This window comes from Melospiza melodia, chromosome 19 (genome assembly GCF_035770615.1).
Source record: "Melospiza melodia melodia isolate bMelMel2 chromosome 19, bMelMel2.pri, whole genome shotgun sequence".
In the NCBI taxonomy this organism is placed as follows: Eukaryota; Metazoa; Chordata; class Aves; order Passeriformes; family Passerellidae; genus Melospiza; species Melospiza melodia.
In genome coordinates, this window is record NC_086212.1 from 9,212,533 (window position 1) to 9,233,874 (window position 21,342).

Below are 21,342 nucleotides of genomic sequence, written 5' to 3' on the forward strand. Positions count from 1 at the left end.
TCCCTCCAAATGTGAGAAGTGGATGTGATGGAGTGACCTGTTTGTTCCTCAAGCCTTCTCACGCGTTCTTTGTCCCCCAGGGCAGAATGCCAGTGCAGCTCCAAGGAAAGAGGCTGAAAAGGCTCCAGGCTCCAGGAGAGAGCATCACCAGGCCCTCAGGACTGCCTATCTCAGTGATGTGCAGAGGGCTTTGGACAAAAGCAGCTACAGCCAGTTCTATGAGGCTCTGCTGGCTTACAAGAAGACGGATAATTACGATGCCATGGTGTCGGTGATAGCAGCCCTCACCACCGAGAGGCCACAGGACTTTCACCTCCTACAAAGTAAGGGGTTTTTTAAAAATCACTCTTATTTATTTGAAAGGAAAATGTGGGTGCTGTGGTCTCACGTGAGGTCTCACCTTTTGGTTTAACTACCCAGATCAGCAGAGCAGCTGGAGCAGTGGGTTCAGTGAATGCCATTCAGAGAGCAGAACATATCAAGGTTATGAAATGTTATCTCTGTCTGCTCAGGTAGAAATTGACCATTAAAAATTTTACACAACACCTCAGTAATTCCAGTCCTAACCTTCATCTCACCTGTTTTGTCTCCTCAATTACTACAATTGCTCTTTAGAAAGGACAATGCTGACTATTGAACTGACCTAATTTTATTCCCATGACCAGTGATTGCTGTACTGGTGCTAAGTTCTTAGATCACTTTCAGGTTCCAGGATAAGCAGTTAGGCTTTTGATATACTATTCTACAGAGCTTCAGTTGAAAATATTTCTGGAGCTGTGATATAATTTATTTTGTCAGAAGTGGTTTGTTTTGTTTTATTTTCCTTTCATGGGTTTAGTGATGGAAGAGTTTAGGGAGCTACAGGTTTTTAAAATTTGAAATTGGACCTAATTGTTTGGAAGAAGAAGAGGCATTGTATGCTGATCCTGACTGCCTCAATGGTGATATGTTGTGTGATGTGACGCCTCAGTTCCACCTTCTCCCAAGTGTCTGAGGTGACTCTTCTGCTGGAAATGATGCATTCAGTGTATGCTGGGAAATGCTGATGAAATTTGGTTTGTTATCTTTAGCAGATAACAATAAATATTCCACTGGCCTTGAATAGGTACCATAGTCTGCAAGTTGTGAGAGAATACGCTTATCCTGGTGTGTTAGGTAACTGTTAAATTAGATTAGTCTTGGCAAAGTGGAGAGTGGAAGAAAATTATCTGTGTGAGTCATAACCTCCCCCTGAGCACTCTTTCAGAGTCACTGTCTCTATTGAACAAATGTTTTGACCTCAGAAGACCTTGTGATAGAATTGTCTTTGGCAGTAAGTCATAATCGGGGTTTTTCAGAATTTCTGTACATGTGTTGTGAATCCTTGTCAACCAAACAGTAACAAGAAATTTTCTTCCTGAGCGTCTCTCTGGATATTGTGTTCTTAGATCACTTCTCAGGTGAAGTGCTGGGGTGGGTGTTTATTCTGAGCTGTACAGAGTGGAAGAATTTCAAGACAAATTGGGATTATTTTCAATACTAAATACTCATCTGCCTTCTGGCAAGGAAAGCCCCGTAATTACAAAAATCACAAAAGCATCAAATGTTTCACCAAGCTGAATATACTCCGAGGAATCTGACTGATGTTATTCAGCTTCCAAAGAATTTCTCCCCTCCAAAGCAAGGAGTTTTCCATGGTCAGGCACTGATTTTCCTATGCACTTGTCTGTATTTTCTTTTGGCCAGGGTTTTACATGTTCGTGCGTCCTCACCACAAGGAGCAGTTCAGAGAGCTGTGCAAGGGTTTGACTGGAATGGTCTGTGGTGATGGAGAGAAGCAATTGCAACAGTTGGAGCAAAGTGAAGGGAAACCCCAGAGCTTGGAGAGCTGCACAAAAGGAATCAGCCACATACAAGGTAGGGAATGAGCAGTTGTAACAAGTTTAGAATCTTACTTATTATTATGATGGGTAAGGCTCAACAGCCTCACAATCATGGAATCACAGGCTGAATTGAGTTGGAAAAGACCTTAAACCTCATTCAGTTCCACCCCCTGCCTTGGGCAGGGACACCTTCCATAGACCAGGTTGCTCTGAGCCTTGTCCAACCTGGCCATGAACACTTCCAGGAATGGAGCAGCCACAGCTTCTGTGGGCACCCTGTGCCAGGGCCTCACCACCCTCACAAAGAGGAATTTCCCCCTAATCTCTAATCTAAACCTGCTCTCCTTTAGTTTAAGGCCATTTGCCCTTGTTCTACCACTCCCCACCCCTGTGAAAAGTCCCTCTCCTGGGCTAGGGCCTCCCTGCCTGAGATCTGTCAAGGAGAATCAGTCATTGGTTATCTCTGCACTGGGTTAAGAAAACCACACTCAAACAGGAATAAGATAAAAGATAACATGAGATGGGGAAGTGCAAGGGAATAAGAAAGAAACTAGTTGTAGTTCTGCCATGTTTAAACTGTGAAGTGTGTTAAGGGTGAAGGCAGAATTTTTACATTTAAGTGGGATGGGAGCAGGAGTGGATCAAGGCCCATTCTGTAGGAAGAAGTGCCATAGAACTATTTCAATATAAAGAGTCTCTTTCAGTAATATTGCATGGGTTAGTATCCATCAAAAACATCTGTTGCCAAGCACTATGGCATAAAAACTAGTTCTTTAAATTTGTTTTTCTTCTTATACAATGACAACAGAGTGAATTTACTGTTGACTTTGTTTTCCATGATACAGGTTCATACACTGGTTTTCTCTTTTTCTCCCCAGATGCAGCCCCTCCTAAGAGTGGGGCACCAGAAAAAATTCAGAGTAAGATTTCCTCCTTCTGCTTCAGCCAGAAAAGTGAACTTGAGTTGCCAAAGACTAAAGTGTCCAAAGAAACCAATACTGTGAGAGCACCCACAGACTCTGGAGTTGTGCCCATCTTTCCCCTAGAGATGGAACCAGAGTGTGGTAGGTACAGGAGGGAGTTGGGATGTAATTTTCTGATTCCTGGGAATAAAGATAAATTGCAGAAATGAGACTGATGGTGTATGAAACCACTGGTTCCTGCCTGTATTTGCTCAGGTGCAGTGTGATTGGTGTGGTTTGCTGAGGAGAATCTTTACTTTCTGTACCTTGCATGTGCTCTCAAAGTTCTTCATTGTCTTCATCACAATGCTTTAGTAGTTTCCTGAGAACTTTAGGGATTTTTTCTTGACAACTTCCTTGTAAAGGAAGGATGTAACCCGAGTTCCTACTGGGATCTGAAGCATCAAGAGACTGTGAGATCACTTGAAAGAAATAATGTGGCAGGGCACTGTTGAGCTAGTTCATTGCACTCATGGTCATTGTTTTCTGGACTGCACTGGAAGTGTGGATACATGAGAATTTCTCAGGTGATTACAGGAATTTAGTCATTTCCTCCCTCTCTTTCTCTCTCCTCACCCTCCCCTCTGTTCCAGGAAGGTTCCACTGCTCTAACTGCAAATCCGAGGATGATGTGCCTTTTAAATGCCCATTTTGTGACTTCACTTGCTGCAAAACGTGCTGGAAGCAGTTCTTAAAGGTTCTCCTGTTTATTGGTTTGGTTTTCCCAAAACTGCCGGGGAATTTTGTGCTTTTCAGGAGAATGATGTGAACAAGCCTGGAATCAGAATTCTTCTGTTTCCAGGAAGAACAGTCAAATGCCAATGGAAGATTTACCACTTGATCCATTGTTTCCCATGGTTTGCTATGATTGGAGGCAAATCTGTGCCCTAAGCTGGGGTTTTACACTTTGACATCTTTCCGAGCTGCCTCCACATGTTTTCTGGTCTAAAACTACAAAGGCAACAAGTTGTGGAGTCAACTTTAAAAACACTTCATTTTTTTTTATATTTTAATGTTTATTTTATTTTTTTTTCTCAGTTTCAATATTTTCCCCATCAAAATCCTATTGTAAAGCTCTGTTATGAGAATGAGGCAAACAAGGAACAGGCTGCCCAGGAAAGTGGTTGAGTCACCATTCTTGGACGGATTTGTGATGTGTAGATGTGGTACTTGGTGGCATAGTTAAGAGGTAAACTTAGCAGTGCTGGGCCAGCCATTGGACTCTGTGACCTTTTGGGTCTTTCCCAGCCAAACAAGTCTGTGAATCTGTGATTCTAAATTCCTGCTCAAATACCTCCAGTCTCTTGGTTTTCCCAGCTGAGTAAATTGAAATTCTTTAGGTAAGATGTAGCTGGTCCCAGGGTGCCTGGGTTTGGGAGCATCTTACCAGAATTTAATTCAGCAGCCAGATGTTAAAATACTTTCAAAACCAGAATAATGCAAGAGTTTAGGGGTTTCTAAAAACATTCATATGTGGTGAGAAAGCTGCTGATCAGTGGAGCTCAGGAATATCCAAAAACAGTACAGAAGGAAAAGAAACTTCTTCAGCTTGTCAATCTATAAGCAAGTACAAAATCATCTGTTATTCCAAGTTCCAGGGAAAGATATTTTTCTTGGGAAGACATTGAATTGTAAGGTGAGCATAGAAAACATTGGACTGACATCCAAATAAAATATAGCAGCCAAGACAGAGTTGGTCCAAGAGGAGTATGGAATAAGCACAAGATCAGGATTGGAAGGGACATTAAATCTCATCTCATTCCAACCCCCTGCAATGAGCAGGGACCCTGCCACTGTCCCAGGTTGGTCAAAGCCCCCTCCAGCCTGGCCTTGGACACTTCCAGGGATGGGGCAGCCACAGCTTCTCTGGGCACCCTGTGCCAGCACCTCACCACCCTCACAGGAAAGAGTTTCTTCCCAATATCCCCTCTAACCCTGCTCTCTTTTAAGGCTCCTCCCCCTTGTCCTGTCACCCCAGGTCCTTGTCCAAAGCCCCTCCTGAGGAGGGGACACAGGGAGGTGCTGAGCTCTTCTCCTTGGGATTTAATGTCAGGATTCATGGGAGCTGTCCAAAGCTTTTATTGGTGAGGTTCAGACTGAATATCAGGAGACATTTCTATTCCAAGAGGTTGGTCAAGCACTGGAAGAGGCTTCCTAGAGAGGCTCCAATGCCCTTTAACATTACAGTGCCATAACTTCTGTACAGCCCTTAAAGAGGTCAGGCACTTGGACTGTAGGAGCACTGTAGGTTCCTTCCAACTGGAGTGTTCTTGCTCTTCTATTTAGATATCCCATGCAGCCAATTTCCATGTTTGAGGAAATGAGTCATGGGTCATTTGCTAATAATGATTTCCATATTTGCTACTTACTGAATAATCTTATTATTAATTATTTTGATATCTGCCACTTACCTGATTAATCTTACTCACACACCTGTAGTGATTAATGTTCTCAGTGTACAGGAGTGTTAAGTGGCTCATGATGTGATTCAGGTGTTGTTTGGTTAATGAAAAATCAAATACAGTCATAGAATCATTTATGTTGGAAGAGACCTTAAAGACCATCAACCCAGCACCACCAGGGTGTTCACCTTAGACCACATCCTGAGGTGCCATAGCCACATGGGTTTTGAACACTCCAGGGATGATGATTCCAGCACTTCCCTGTGCAGCCTGTTCCAGTGCTTTACTTCCCTTTCCATGGGGAAATGCCTGCTGTTGTCCAAACCTCCCTTCCCCCCTTGTAGTTTAGGATGTGACTTGTGCTGATGCAGAGATGCCTCTCCAGTGATGGGGCAGAGCTGTGCTGGTCATGCAGCTGAGAGGCAAACACAGGATTGCAAACAGGAAGCTGATCCTGTGTTTCTCTGAAAGCAATCCCAGAGGAGCCGTGTCCCACCACATCCATCCCCACTCATGCCCGGTGAGGCTGGACAGTCAACCCCATCCATGTGTTTGGGACAGGGGTACCCTTACCAGCAGGAAATGAGCAACCTTGTCCCAGCTCTGAGCTCTCATCAGATGGGACTGGGCTTTGTCACTCTGACAGGGCTGCATTTAGAACTGTTTTTCTTTCCTAATAACTTACTCACTGTTTTTTCAGCTCAAAAGCCCTTTGGTGCATATTGTCCCACCGAGGAAGTGACTCAGAGCATCATTCACAGCACGGGGTTTGCAAATTGACATCTTGTCCAATCTGTTATTTTAGCAAAACACTGGTGGGGAGAGGTGCTGAACAATTTTGGAAGCTTTTAGAAGCTTTTGGAGGTGCTTTTCCAGAGCAGATGGAATTCCCTGCAGCTAGAGGGGGATTAGGGGGATTAGTGCTGGAGCGTGTTGGGTGATTCAGTGTGTTAGGGGAAGCTTTGCAGAGACTGGACCAGGATATGCTTGTGTGGTTTTCCCTTCCAGAGGCTCTGTTGCTGCTTCCAGGTGTTTAAATGCATTTATTCATGTGGGTCTTCCAAGAAGACTGAGTTATTTTCATTTGGACTATCTATAATATGGGGAAATAATCAAAGGTTTCACAATTAAATTTTACACTTAAAATTGCCTTTGGTAAAGCACTGGCTATTGCGAGATAAAATGACCTTTCCTCTGCCCTTCAATTTTTGATATTTCAGTTAATGTCACCTGAACCAAAATCCTACTGCCTGAGCCTGCTCTGCAGTCTGCTCCTTTTCTTGCAATGGCTCCCCACTGCCAGAGGTTAGATGGGATATTGGCAAGAAATTCTTCCCTGTGAGGCCCTGGCACAGGGTACCCAGAGAAGCTGTGGCTGCCCCTGGATCCCTGCAAGTGTCCAAGGTCAGGCTGGACAGGGCTTGGCATCCAACCTGATTGAGTGGAAAGTGTCCCTGCCCATGGCAGGGGTTTGGAACTGGATGAGCTTTAATGTCCCTTCCAGCCCAAACCACTCTATGGTTCTAATGAGGAATTTCCACACTTCAGGGAAGGCTGTGCAGTGCCACTGATGTAGCTGCCCATCTTTTTAGGCCTCCTGAACTGGCAATCTTCTCCCAAAAAAAATTTTTTAAAAGAAAACCAATTTGCTATCTCCCTTTTGAAATAAAGAGACCAGTTCAGTTTTACCAGTAATTTGCAAGCTATGAGAAGAGCAGTTTGGATTCATCTGCAAGTCAAATTACTTTAAAATTGATGATTAGTGAAGAAGCAAACTGAAACCTGAGTGAAGAAATGATGCCTCATGTGTCTTCATGTCTCACGCTGCTAATGAGGAAGGTGTGGGGTGCTATGAAGAAATAAATGTACTTGGTTCCCCTACAAAACTCTTGGCAATGTCCATGTGTGTCATCCATGTCCAGGATGTCAGGAAGACATTTCCTTGTTATCTGTGCAAAGAGGAAGCAGGAATTCAGGGAACTCAGGCAGTTGACAGGATTTTACCCGCAGGTGCAGCTGTACTTCACAAGAGCTCTTGCAGCCCCACATTTCCTCGTTCCTGTATTTCAGTCCCCCAGACGTGTCATAGCTGGGGCAAGTGCTGTAAATTCTGGTGCCACTTTGCATGGTGCCACAAAGCCTCCTCTCCTTTTTATTCCTACCAAGGAAATAATTCACTCTGTGGTAACAGGGAGGTTGCAAACAGCAGATGCCAGCTCAGGGACTGACAAATGGCTGCTGTGGCTTGTAGTTCATATTGGCCAAAATGTGCTACAGATATTTAATATCAGAGTGGTTTGGGTTGGAAGGGACATTAAAGCTGATCTGCCATGGGCAGGGACACCTTCCTTAGACCAGGCTGCTCCAAGCCCCATCCAGCCTGGCCCTGAACACTTCCAGGGCTGGGGCAGCCTCACATTCTGTGGGAAAGCTGTGCCAGGGCCTCTCAGCACCCTCCGAGTACAGAATTTCTTCCTAAAATTTAATCTAATGCTTCCCTGTTTCAGTTTAAAACCATTGCCCCTTATCCTGTCACTATTTGCCCACATGAAAAGTCCCTCCATCTGTGGCATTTCCTCCACAACAAATCCATTCCCTGTGTGTTTTGTCTGTTGGTTTCTGCAGGTGGTGAAGAAGTGCCCCGAGTGCCGCAGTGATGTGAAGAGGCAGCGATTGACCCAAGTGTTCTTCTGGTCCTGATGGCAGCCCCAGCAGGGGCAGGAGGCCCTTGGTGCCAGCAGAAGGCAGTGGCTGTGCTCTGGCTCTTGCTGAGCAGGAGCAGGATGGAGGCTCCTTTAAATCCCTGTGATCCTTGGCTCTGCATTATGAGCTGAGCATTTTCCAGCAAAGGTGGTCAGTTCTGAAAGGTCTCACTGCAGGAGACAAAGCAGAACATTGTCCTCTGTTAGAGCTAAGAAAGTTAATTTTTTACTTATTTTATTCCCTGAATTCTCCTGTGGCCGCTCTTAGGCTGAAATTTTATATCCTGGAGGCTGCTGTCATTTTATGGCTCCTTCAGGTAACACCAGATCATGGAAATACCCCAGGAATGCTCCTACAGTGGAACTGAGCTGGCTGAGGGTGCCAGGCCACCCACCCCTACCCCACTGGTGTTCCTGGAAGAGGTGATTCACATTCACTCCTTGGCTTTGGCAGCAGCCATTGCCTCCAGTAGCAGAAGATACTGAAAGGATCATTTTTCACAGACAAATTCCACTGGTGGATGGTGAGCAGAAACTCCGTCTCACCTGTTGTGCATCCCAACATCCTAACCTGATTCCATCATCCATGGTGGGATTTTTTTGGAATATGCTTCTAAGGAGGCTTTATTCTTCACTCAGTGCTGGTATTTCCATGTGCCTGTGTTACCTGATTTGCTTTCCAAGTAGAAGGATCTCAGTGTTTTAAAACTTTTAAATTAATCAGGTTAGATGGGTTAAAAACAAATCTTTAATATTTCCACTCTCTGTGAGTAGTGGATATAAGTGGTATAACTGTATCAATTTTAAATCTTCTGTAGCTGCTGTCAATTAGACTGTAAAATAAAACTATTTTGTCTAAATTTGATTTGTTTGGATTAAAAAACCAGGAATTAAAAAAAAAAAAAAAACAAAAAAACCCACCAGCTATAAAAACATTGGCTTTTGAGTCTTAATGGCCCTGGTAGGAGCAAGTGGAAAGGCTGTACTCTGTAGATACTTTTCACATCAATGGAATTTGGAAAATTTTATGTTAATAAAATGTTATTCTTAATAAAATTGAAATGTGAGCTGCATTTTAACAAAGTTTCCAATTTCTCCTGGTTATATAATTCAAACCCAGTGTCTCTTCAAATCTCAGAGTTGCTGGCAGTGAAATGGAAACTTTTGTACTTCATTGACAATTAACAAAGGCTTTGGCAGGAATTGAGGTAGCTGTGGGCTATCATATTCTGTCTTGTTTAACTTTGTGGATGAATATTACCTTCTAAGCCAGGTATCTATTCAGTGCAGCAAAACAGGAATAAATAAATCAGATAAAGTCCTGGATGTTTCAAATGTAAGTGGGGGAAATGACAGGAAAGTGTTATATAAATACAGGTGTGATGTAGAAATGAACAGAAGAATATTTGGAGTGAAGCTGGGGGCAGCGGGCAGTAAAATGTCATTTTTTGGGGGTAGCTCGGTGCCCGCAGGTCTGTCCCAGGGAGCTGCAGCTGCCTGCCTGTGCCGCTGGAGGGAAACCACAGCCCAGCCCTGAGCGTGCTCGGGGCGGTGACGCCGCCGCTGGGAATTGTCTGCCCCGAGCTGCCAAAATGCCGCCAGACCCGGCAAGAGAGAAGGAAATGCTTGAGAGGTGTTGTGGGGCTGAATCACCCCCCACACTTGGATAGGGGTTGGCAGGGACAAATATGATGATGCTGCTTTTCCCCCCTGTCAGCTGAAGTAGTTTTAAAGCTGTGCCTTTTCCTGGAGTTGTTTTGGTCTGAAGACTGGTCCAGCCTGGGGATGCTCTGTTCTGAGACAGAGGAGCAATGCTGAGAACATCTCAGAGCCTTCAAGAGAGTCACAGAATGGTTGGGGTTGGGAGGGACCTCTGGGGATCACCCAGTCCAGCCCCCCTGGAGCAGGGGACAAGGGGATGCATCCAGGTGGGTTTGGAATATCCAGGGAAGGAGACTCCACACACCCTCCCTGAGCAGCTGTTCCAGTGCTCTGCCACCTCCATGGAAAGCTCTTCTCCATGTTGAGGTGAAAATCCTTGAGTTTTAGTTTATGGCTGTTGCTCCTTGTTGCTGGGCACCATAAAAAGAGTCTGGCACCCCTTGGAGATATTTATGTGCATTGATGAGATCCCCTCTGAGCCTTCTCCAGGCTAACCAGGCCCAGCTGTGTCTCCTCATCAGAGATGCTCCAGGCCCTTCATCATCTCTGTGGCCCCTGCTGGATCCTCTCCAGCAGCTCCTTGTCCTTCTTACACAGAGGGAAAAACTTGCTGAGGGTTTTTCTCCCCTGTCACCCAGGACATTCCATTCCTTTGACCAGGGAACTCCATTTCTTCATCTCTTACCCTTCAGCAGAGGGATTGCATTGCTGAAGAGCTTTGCAGTCACTGCCCTTCACCAGCTGAGCCCTCCAGACAAGCTCTGAAACACTCCAGTGTCCCACCAGTGTCCCACCAGTGTCCCAGTGCACATGGCTTTGGTTTGGGGTGGGTTTGGTGCTGGTTTCTGGTGCACTGGGAGTTGCACTGCAGTGGATCTGGGAATCAATCCCTGCTGTTGGTGGCTGGGGCAGGACTGAGGGATGCTAATGGGTCCTGGAGATGGGAGAACTGGACGAGCTTTGGGTCCCTCTCAACCCAAACCCTGCTGTGATCCCATGAGACCTTGAAGAAGAAGGTCCCCAGCAGTCAGAACTGTTCTGTCATCTGGAAATGAATTTGTTGAATTTACAGGAAGGAGAGACAGGGGCAGTTAATTAATTATAAAGAACAGAAAGTGAGAAAACTTACAGAAAAATCTGTATTGCTTTAGGTGCTTATTGGAATTTATGCAAATTATTTATTGGCTGGGGGGACAAAAACCTATCCTGGACACTCCTTGCTGATTTTCAGAAGCAAATGACACATGGCTTACAGATCATGAAGGAAGTAGATACTAACTTTTTGATTGCCCTTGCCTTGCAGTGCTATGACTAGACCTGGAACGTTGTAGTGTGTCATTGAACAAACCTTTCCTGCTGGTTTCTTCTCCCGCCAAAAAACTGAGAGGACTCACAAAAGAGATCAAAATCAGCAAAGCAAAATGTTTCATCAGGAAATAGATGAGCCCTGTCTCTGGCTGGCAAAGTGGTTACTGAGGGGGCAAGGGATTTCTTTGCTTAACAGAATTTTCTCTGAGTATAAGAAGAAACTTTATTTTGCAAGAGTAGTTTCAGAAGGTGGTGCTGGAGTGTGAAACGATGCCCTGTATGGAAAAGTGAAGGAAGAGCCACGGCAAAAGGATGCTGAATTCCATTTCCATGCTACCTCCACTAATCAAAGTCAGTAGTGAGTTGTGTTGCTGCTTTCTGGTATCAGGCAGTGACCCATAAACCCATTCTGGGAGGTTTGTTGGACCAACAGAAGAACAGACAGAAAAAGATTAATCAAAGGTCATTGCTCCGCCAGACTGTTGGAGTGTGGGGAAGTTGTCTGGGGAAGCCCTTTCTGTCCCATTAATGTGGTGTTTTCCTCTCTAGGAGCATCCATCTGACACATTTTTTTCATTATCAAACTCACAACAAAAGTAATTGCTGATAAGGCATCGCAGTGCAGCGAGGAGTGAGGAGTTTCCCAGTGCATTGTGTCCATCCCAGCAGGGCACAGCTGGGACACAGGGACTGCCAGCAGTGCCATTCAGAGTGTACCCACCTGCTATTGTTCCATACACCTTGTGAGTTCCGTGTGAAATCCACAGAAAACTGAAATTGTGTTTCTGCCTGCGGAGGAGGAAACGCTCTGCGGCTCCTGGGTGGTCAAGCCTCAGGCAGAGGGATCCCACTGAAACTCCCCAGCTGGGTGGGCCCAGAGCAGGGCTCTCTATTGGATCCAGTTTAGTGGTTTCATCCAAAAAAACATCCAGGGGCTGTGCCTCTGTGCCAGGGCAGGGCTGGGAGATTAGCTGATTAATTACTGAGCTGATGCACACTGACAAAGCGAAATCCCGGCAGTCCTTGGCTCAGGGATTATGTCAAAATGAGTAACAAACCATCAGGATTACTTTGGACAGCTACAGGGGATCCAGATAAACAAGCAGTAAAACAAAAAACCACTTCAGAGTGGCCTGTGTAAATCAGCCCATCGCCTGTTCTGTGTAAAGTGCAAATAAACACAGCCCAGATCCTGCTGCTGGACTGTGGTACTGACCCTCCTTGGCTCCTGTTGGAGTCAGAGGATTTTCTTTAACCAAGGTGGGTAGAAACTGACCTTACTGGAAGGAGCTTTGGATTCTTTCTGACCATTGCGGTTTCCTTCTCTTTCTGGGTGGTGGAGAACTGGGCTTGATTTTCTTGGTGAATCATGTGTTTAGCTCCTGTAGGTCTGAACTTCAAGAGTGTTCAGAGTAAAGCCCATGAGATTCTCCATCTGCAGCCCCAGTGGCTGAGAGCTGGGTGAGAGAGGCAGAAGGCAGATGCAGAATTGTTCATTCTCTGCAGTGATCTGCAGGAGGAGCCGGCTGCTGACTCCTGAGGAGCAAAACCTCTACACCCTCTCAGGTCCTCGCTGTGGTTCCCTCATCTTTGCAGAGACTTGCATTTGCTTTTTGATCATTTGCTCTGATTTTCACTGTTCAGCAATGTCTGTTCAGAGGGAATCTGGCAAGACAGAGCAGGACAAAGCGCAGGAGTCTCGTGTCTTGAAGCAGACACTGGAACACATGTTCTGCCAAGGCTGTACCTGCAAGGCTGAGTTCAGTTTTCATTTGAGTCCTTGGGCTCCAAGACTTGGGGTACTGTCACCTGTAAGGGATTTAAATGCTGACCTCCTCAGCTGCTGGATGTTGTGCCACAAAAGGTGCCCGTGTTTGGTGTTAGAGCTGGAGGTGGTGCTGGATGTTGTGCCACAAAAGGTGCCCGTGTTTGGTGTTACAGCTGGAGGTGGTGCTGGATGTTGTGCCACAAAAGGTGCCCGTGTTTGGTGTTACAGCTGGAGGTGGTGTCACCCTCGGCGCACCTGGAAGGAGAGGTTTGAAGTTCGGGGCCGGCTTTAGGAACGCAGTGCCCAAGCACGGGCGATCGGGGCTGTTTTGGCAGGGTCGGTGCCCTCGCAGGAGGAGCGGGATGGGTCTGGTCCCGGGGCCCGGGGCAGAACCGAGCGATGCTTCCCACAGCGCCGGTTTCAGTGCCCGGAACCGGAGCCAGGAGCGGCCCCTCGGGGCTGCCTTTGACGGGGCGAACTCCCCGCGGGAGGCAGCTGCTCTTACTGGGAAGTTCTTTGGCGCTTCCAGCCGGGCAACAGAACATTCGCAGGGGAATTTCCCTGCCTTTCCCCTTGCCAGAAAACGAGTTCTCACCAACCCCCTGTAAAACTTAGAGAGGTTTGAAAAACTGTGCCAGTGCCACTCTCCTCCTTCCTCCACACAGGTACACGAACTTCATTGCTCTGAAAGCCTCACTTTCAGAGGCAAGAGCAGAAACGAGAGCGAAAGCGGCGCTCGGGTGAGGGAGGGAACCGGGACGGGAAGGCGGAGCCGGTACCGCCGCCGCGGGGAACCGGGAAGGGCTCGGGGCCGGGACGGACCGGGGGGGGAGCGGGATGGAGCGGCGCTGTCACCTCCCCTTGCCCGAGAGGGGTCTTTCCCAGGGGCCGGTCTATAAAGGCGCTGCCGGCCGCGGGGAGCGGCGCGGAGCGGAGGGGCGAGGCGGAGTTGCGGTAAGCGGAGCCGGTCCCCAGGGATGGGATGGGATGGGATGGGATTGGGGAGGAAAGGGAGACCTAGGCTGCTTGCCCACCAGCTGTTGCTCCCTCTCGGTGCGGTGGGCTGGGGGTGGTTTCCGTCCCACGTGTCTGGCTCTGCGTGGGTGCGGGGGTGCCCAGAGCCTCTGGCCCGCAGCCGCTAAAAGGCTCTGCCCCGTCCCTGCGCTGGGGAGAGCCGGCAGCTCCCTCCGAGGAAGGGCTGACTGGGAAGAGAGCAGGCGAGGAAACCCATTCTTTCCCAACAGCCCTTCCCTATCAGCCTTTACCTACCGGCCCTTCCCCATCTCTGTCTGTTTTTACGCTGGCCGGTCGGATTGAGCCTGCCGCCACAGAGAGCAGCTTCGGCGCAGGCAGCAGCAGCCTCTGAGAGCCCTCTCTGTCCCTCCAGGTTTGTGATCCCGGCGCTCGGAAGCCCTCGGTGCGATGCCATCCTGCCATGTGCCCAGTTTGAGGCATCTGTCCAAGGTAAGGGACCTTCTGCTTGTCAGGTTGGGCACGTGGGCTTTGGAAAGGAAAGGGAGGGTCAACAAGCTCTGGCATTCAGTTCTATCCTGAGCATCTGCGTTTCCGAAAGGTGTTAAAGGTCCTAGGGAGCATGCTTTGTATCTGCTAGTCTGGAAAACTTCCCTTCTTCTTCTTGGGTTGCAAAGGTGTCTCTTCCTGCAATGGTGGGGAACTGACCGGGGTGAAAGAGAGGAATGTGCTGGAGCTGCTCCAAGTTCTGAGCGAGGGAAATTGGGCTCTGAATGCATCACAAACGGGTTTGGGAAGGATGCTCTGTCACCTGGCATGGCAAAGGAGGGCAGCACCTGGTGCTTGGGCTGGGAACGGCATAGGGAGGGAGAACAATTCCTTGTCTCTACAACAATAACAAGTTCTGTAACAGCAGCCAGCCGCGTTTGCTGCTCCCGCCTCTGCCCGAGGATGAGCTCAGGGCTCTTTGCGCTGTCTTTGCCGTAGTGGATGCTCCCCCCTCTCCTCCTTTTGCTGGCTGAGCTCGCCTGCGATGCGCAGCCCACGTACCAGTGGAAGGATGCTGCGACGGGCGAGAGGATCACTTGCCAGCAGTGCCCGCCGGGGACCTTCGTGGCTCAGCACTGCTCCAGGGACAGAGCCACGCTGTGCCAGCCCTGCCCGGATTTGCACTACACTCAGTACTGGAACTACCTGGAGAAGTGCCGCTACTGCAACGTGATCTGCGGGGAGAAGCAGGTGGAGGTGCAGCAGTGCAATGCCACGCACAACCGCGCCTGCCAGTGCCAGCAGGGCTACTACTCCAACATGGAGCTGTGCATCCGCCACTCCGAGTGCCCGCCCGGCACCGGGGCTCTGAGGCCGGGTAAGTAACGCGAGCGCTGCTCATCCTCACACGGCGCCTGTCACGCCCCAAAATCTCCGCGGGAGATAAAAATCAAGGATAAATACAGCAGCCAAACGCAGCAGCCAAATGCAGCAGCCAGTGCTTGCCCATAGCCTGACCGGCTCCCTTTCAGCTCTGCTGCTGGCACAGTGCCGTCCCTGCCAGCTGTTCCTGCTTCTTTTCCATGGAGGAATTTGGTTGGGTTTTTCCGCAGCTATCAATTTGAGATCTTTTGAAATCCCCAGCAGCGCACTCCGACGGGATGTGTCAGTCCCAGCTCCCGGCCTCACCTGCCGCAGCAGGCAGAGCCAGGCTGTGACTTGGCCATCCCTGGAGCAGCCCCTGGCCCTGTGCCACAGGCAGGGGGAACGGTCCAAGCTGCTCCCGAGCATTCATCAGCTCCCTGCTCCTTGCACAGGCAGCCCGGGAGCTGGGAATGATGATTATCTGGGCTGAAGAAGGTGGCTGATGATGTAAGACCTGGGCTGAGGAATGTGTGTAGCTCTGGGGCTGGTTTTGTGGTTTTTCAATGAGCACTTTGGAGAGGCTGTGTTGAAGACACACAGTGGACACATAGCCAGGTCACAAATCCACAAAACCAGCTTTGTTTTGACTCCTGAGTCTGAGACTCCATCTCCTTGTGTGATCTAAGTCCCAAGGTATTTTAGGGGATTTATTCTACTGTTGTTTCCCCTGTACAGATTTCTCTGGTCCTTTAATGGCTCCAAATGTGTGGAAACTCACCAGTGAGGACCAGGCTCTGCCTGGAAACCACAGCAGGGGATGGCAAACCAGGGTGGGCAGCACCAGCAAACCCAGCAGCATCTTGCTGCACATTTTGAAGTAGGGAGGCTTTTGAAGCATGGAGTCTTTTGAAGTCCTTCCAGGTGTGGCATGGAAGAGCTCCAGGCTCACCAGCCACAGGGAAAATATCTGTTGCCTTCCGCTGATGTTTATGATTGAGATTTGGGGTCTAATTTTCTATAGGACATGACAAAATGCAGTAATACAGCAAAGGGGGAAGATCTCCAGGCATTACAGAGAAGCACTTTGAAATCAAACATGAAAGTTGTCTGGAGGCTTGGCTTTAGGACTGAGGAGCCATGCAAGCAAGCTGGGTATTTGAAGAGAAGCTGGTTTTTTGGTTTTTTTTATTATTATTATTTTTTATTTTTTGCAAATGGCTTCTTGTGTGGGTAGGGTTGCTGCCCAGCCCAGCTGCCTGAACACCACAGCAAGGACTGAATGTCCAGTGTGGGGGGCAGAGCCCTGGCCCTGCCAGAGCTGGTACTGGGTGGGGAAGGTGCCCTGGGGGCTGTAGGCAGAGTTTGCTGCTGTTTGGGTTGCATGAGGGCTTTGATCCTTGTGCAATCCCCCTGGGCAACCAAACTTCTTTGGGATTTCCCATTTGTAAATAGTGGCTCAGATGTTGGGGGTTTTGGCGGGGCCTTTTGGATGGTCTGGGTTGGAAGGGACCTGAAAGGCGGGAAAGCCTAAAGGCGGTGGCAACAGCATAGAAACTGCTTGTAACTTGATTTGTGAAAGGAGTGGGAAATCTCCTGCCCCAGGGCCCTTCCCTCTGCTCCCAGGGAGCGGGAATGCTCTCGGTGCAGCCCTGTCCCTGTGGCACCAGCCCTGTGACACAGTGACACACGGGAGGTGCTGGCCCGGAGCCAGGGCAGCAGTGACAGCGTGGCCAAGGCCAGCTCAGCTTTCACCTCCACTCAGACTTTTACTTTCACTTGCTCTGGGAAGGGCTCTGGGAGCCAGGGCTGGTCTGGCAGCTCAGCACCAGCCTGGCTGCTGGCTCCTGCCTGGGACGTGGCCCTTTCGTAGTGAGATGTCCTCTTGTTGTCCTCTCATGTCTGCGGGCTGCTGACAATTCATCAGCGCTGCTGTTTGCCCTGTGTGAGGACACACAGTTCCCAGGGGAAATGCTGGCAGTGATCATTTGCAAAACATCACCCTCATGCTCAGATGGTGTCTGGTATCATCCCCAGCTGCTCCTCTGCTCCTGTGCCAGCCTGTCACCTGACAGTCCCCTTGTGTCCCCATGCACAGGTACCCCCTTTGAGGACACCCAGTGCCATGACTGCCCCCATGGCTTCTTCTCCTCCAACTCCAGCGCCAACCCATGCCAGCCACACCAGAACTGTGAGCAGCAGGGGAAGGTGACCAACGTGAAGGGCAACAGGTACCATGACACCCTGTGCACGTCCTGCAGACCTGGGGGAGGCAACAGCACACAGGGAGCAGGTGAGCCACAGGCACAGTGCCAGGACTGATGCTGCCAGGGTGAGAGCAAACTTCCTCATGACTTTCTCCTAGTTAGATGCAAATGAGGTGAAATGGCTTGTAAAAGCATGGAGTGATCCATAATTAGTAATACTTATGGATGAAATAATCTGTCTTCCTTCATCTCCTTCCAGTGTCAGTCCCATAGAGCAAGGACAGGGTGCTGGGCTTAAGCAACAGTCACTGCACAGTGAGAACAAAGAGCTGACAGTGAAATCCTGCTGGATGTTACCAGGGACAACCGGGAGTGCTGGAACAGGGGATTTTGGCAGCTGAGGCACAGCTTGGCACAGATCCTGCACTCCCTTCCCTGGCTGCACCTGTTTCCTGGAAACTTTTACGGCAGCCTGGTCTTGTGCAGGTTGAGTGGAGCAGAGCCCAAGGTTCATTGGAGCTGGTGTGGGGTGGATTTTAACCCGTCAGGTGTAAAAGTGGAGACGTGGTGTCAGTCATAAAGCCATAGAAGAGCTCAGGTGGGAGGGACTTGGAAAATTTATCTGGTCCAACCTTTAACAGGAAAGTGAGCCTGGATGAGATTATCCATTGCCATGTCCTGAAAATCTGAAAAGCAATGGGGACCTCATCGCATCCTGGGGAGGTTTTTCTGGAGTGAAAAAATGTCATTCTTTTGTCAGGATGAAGCTTGGTAGAAAAGCTTTAATGAAACCCACCCACAGGGTGGTCAGGCACTGGAACAGGCTCCCCAGGGAAGTGGTCATGGCCAAAGCTGTCAGGGGTGTTGTAGGGGTTTTGGGTGGTCTGTGCAGAGCCAGGACTTGGACTCAATGAACCTTGTGGGTCCCTTCCAGCTCAGGACATCCTGTGCCTCTAAAGGATTTTCCTGTGTGGTGAGGGAACATGGAGGCTTCTCCCCGCCCCAGGCAGCTCTCACTTTTCCACACTCTCCTGGCACCACCAGCACGGAGATTTCTCCTTGCAAAGCCTGACTCACACCATGAGCTCCCTGCCAGGAGTGTGATCCTGACACAGAGACTGGAAATCTCCGTCAGCAGTGGGATGCAGTCCCGGGGTGGGCATGGCCGGGTCAGAGCAGTGTCAGCAGCACGTGCGTCAGGCACCGGCCCCCGCAGCCGCACCAGCCCTTTGCAGATATTTATAGAGGGAGGAGGCCCCAGCAATGGGAGCTGGAGGCTTTTTTAATTCCAGTTTGTTATGATTCCTTCAGGAGGCACACAGGGATCTGCTCATCATCAAGCCGAGCCTGCCGGGGAGGCAGAGCCGGAGCAGTGGAGCTCAACCCACCCCACTAAAACCAGTGAAACCATTCCCAGTCTGCAGTGGCATGTCTCTGGGCTAATCTCTCCCTGATTGAGTAATCCTTTGGCCTTGACCTCTTGAAAATTCGTTCTGTTTTCATTCCTGATGCTGGATGCACTCCAGCAGCTTCCAGCAGCCAGGGCCGGATCTGTCCCATCCCAGTGCCCTGATTGGGGCTGTGCTTAGGGCTGGTCCTGTGACAAATCTGTTACAAAGGGTTACAAGTCTGCAGGGGAAAAGAGAAACTATCAGGAAAAAGAATGTGTAAATACTCACTGCAATTGCATCAGATTTGTCTGGGCTTTTCCTCTATTCCCTGATGGGGAGGAGCATGGAATAGGTACATTGACTTTCTACAGAACTTGTACACTTTGTTTTCCAACTGCCCCGTGTAGGTTGCATCACTGATAGGAGTGCAACCTTCCACTAGACCAGGTTGTTCCAACACCCATCCAACCTGGCCTTTAACACTTCCAGGCCTGGGGCACTCACCAGCCCTGTGGGCAGATGTCCCCCAGAGAGCCTTGGCAGGGCTGTGCCCTGCTGTCCCGTGTCCCTTTAACCCCGGGCTGTTTTCCCCCACCAGCCGCAGATGACGACGACTGCGACCAGGCCATGATAGACTTTGTGGTGTACCAGAACATCCCCGTCAAGAAGCTGAAGCGCCTGCAGCAGATCCTGGAGCGCTCCCCAAAGAAGCAGGCAGGATGGACCAGGGCAGCCATCCAGGAGAAAATCCGGGCTTTCCTCACCCACAAGAAGGAGGAGGACTCTGAAGTCACCAAGGAGCTGCTGGACGCGCTGCGCATGGTTAAGCTCCACTCCATTGAGGAGAAAGTCCGTGAGCGCTTCCTGCGGCGCTGAGAGCAGGGACTGGACTTTTTGGGTGCTCTTTGTTTTGGTTTTTATCTTCTGAGGCTTCGTTAATTTATTCATCTTTCCAAACATAACTTGAAAAGCAGCATGAGAGATGAGTGATGGAGTGGCATCGTGCTGTGGCAGCTGTGTCACTGCTGATGGATGGGATGGGATGGGATGGGATGGGATGGGATGGGATGGGATGGGATGGGATGGGATGGGATGGGATGGGATGGGATGGGATGGGATGGGATGGAATGTGTGAGCAGCAGCACCCCCTTGCCAGCTGCTGGGGCAGCTCCTAGGAGCTCAGCAGGTGTTGGCCATGGATTTTCCAGCCCTCAGCAAGAATCAATATTTTATCATGAGTAAAACCTGCATCCAAGGTCATTATTTCTGGGGAAGAACAAGGTTCCCTTTGTAGAAAATGGTTTGGCTTTGTTTTAAACTGTGTAAGTTTGGGCTTGTTGGGAGTTTTAGTCATTTAACAGTATTTCCCATGGAGGATTTGCTTGTGATTTTTATCATGCTTTTGTTTGAGAAGAGAGTTTGCTGCTGAGGCACAGGAAGGGGGAGGATGCCCCAAACTCAGTGGTACAGCTAGTTTGAAATTTATTTCTTAACTACCTGTTTTTATACCATGTATGAAAGATGTTTTCTAAAGAAAGAAACCAAAGAAGTTATTTTATCATACACCTCTCTGTCCCCCAAGTCCTTTCCTAAGTCTCACCTGGAGGTGGTGCTGGGAGACCCAGACCATCATATCTGACCCTGGATATTGTCTGTTTTCCCCACATGTTGGCATCTCTGCCCATGGCAGGGCATTGGAACAAGGTGATCTTGGAGATGCCTTCCAACCCAAACCATTCTGGGATTCTGTGATCACACAGCCCCAGCCCTGAGCCACGGTGAGGCTGTGTGCCAGCAGGATGCAGAGAGTTTGCACTGGGATTTGTGGCCAGGGTGACTCACAGCCCAGCTATGTCCCCCTGAGCCCCAGCTCTGTCCCCAAACCTGGCTGTGTGCTCAGTGAGCTGGGCTTGGGACAGTTCTGCTGACTGCAGGAGGTTTTTATAAACAGATGTTGCTTAGGGAAGTCAACAAGACTGACCCCCTCCGGCATTTTCCAGCCTGTAGCAATGATGACGCAGAGCTACATTTTATGCTGTGAATGAGTTTGACTTTTTACAGCTCTTTTCCTGTGGAGCAGATGCCAGGAATAGTTTGTGGTTCAGAAGATGATGTTTTCCCCCAGTTTAAAGCTCTCTGAAGCGAGTGCTACCTGGAAGTGCTCCCGCACTTCCTCTGTGCCAGGAAGCTGAGGGGGAAGAAGGGAATTTTACCCTCCCCTCACTGCCCACAGACACATCCCGGGCTTTCCCTGCTGCAGTGACAAGTTAATCCACGGCAGTCTGGATGACAGGGGATGATCTCAAGGAGCAGTGCTTGCCTCTTCACTGCTCCTGAGCTTGGGAGTCCCTGGATGTGTGCTCCCACCTGCCTGGCACCACAGGCTTGAACTGAGGATCCCAGGCTTGAACTGGGATCCCAAACTTGCAATGTCTCACCCCATTTTTGGGCTCTGAGGATGAAGCAGCTCAGTGACCCTGGCATTGTCCTGGGTTGGTTCAGCCAGGGAAGAAGAGAAGCAAATGGCTGAAAAGCAGCTGAGGGGAGCCCTCACCCCTCTGTATTGAGCCTGGTCTGACCCTGGGAATCCCCTGTCCTGGCAATCTCCTTGAAGCTTCACCAAGCCTGGCCTTGAAATCCTGCTAAGGAGCTTCACAGGGGACCAGAACTCCCCTTTCCAATGCTCAGTTTTTACCATTTCTGATTTCTGCCCTCCCAAGCTGCTTTATCCCAGTGGGATGCAGCTCAGTCTCTGA

The 21,342-nt window shown here is 49.3% G+C and overlaps 2 protein-coding genes across 4 annotated transcripts in view; both read left to right on the top strand.

Moving 5' to 3' along the window:
* RTEL1 (regulator of telomere elongation helicase 1) overlaps positions 1–8,844 on the top strand; it is a 44,599-nt gene extending 35,755 nt beyond the window's left edge. Inside the window, exons 32-36 of one of the 2 annotated variants that reach the window (XM_063172422.1) lie at positions 81–323; positions 1,726–1,896; positions 2,741–2,926; positions 3,418–3,521; positions 7,852–8,844. In XM_063172422.1, the coding sequence (XP_063028492.1) occupies positions 81–323; positions 1,726–1,896; positions 2,741–2,926; positions 3,418–3,521; positions 7,852–7,926 (779 nt within the window). In that variant the 3' untranslated portion in view covers positions 7,927–8,844. The remainder of the gene's footprint in view (positions 1–80; positions 324–1,725; positions 1,897–2,740; positions 2,927–3,417; positions 3,522–7,851) is intronic. The other variant, XM_063172423.1, reaches the window with a different exon arrangement.
* Positions 8,845–13,377: 4,533 nt separating this feature from the next.
* Positions 13,378–19,615, top strand: TNFRSF6B (TNF receptor superfamily member 6b). 2 transcript variants are annotated; one of them, XM_063172001.1, is made up of 5 exons: positions 13,378–13,406; positions 14,054–14,130; positions 14,626–15,004; positions 17,087–17,281; positions 19,185–19,615. In XM_063172001.1, exons 2-5 carry the CDS (start codon positions 14,089–14,091, stop codon positions 19,460–19,462), a joined length of 894 nt encoding a protein of 297 aa, XP_063028071.1. In that variant the 5' UTR covers positions 13,378–13,406; positions 14,054–14,088; the 3' UTR covers positions 19,463–19,615. The 2 variants fall into 2 exon arrangements, with proteins under 2 accessions (XP_063028071.1, XP_063028072.1); XM_063172002.1 differs by lacking the exon at positions 13,378–13,406 and adding an exon at positions 13,591–13,620.
* Positions 19,616–21,342: the final 1,727 nt, after the last annotated feature.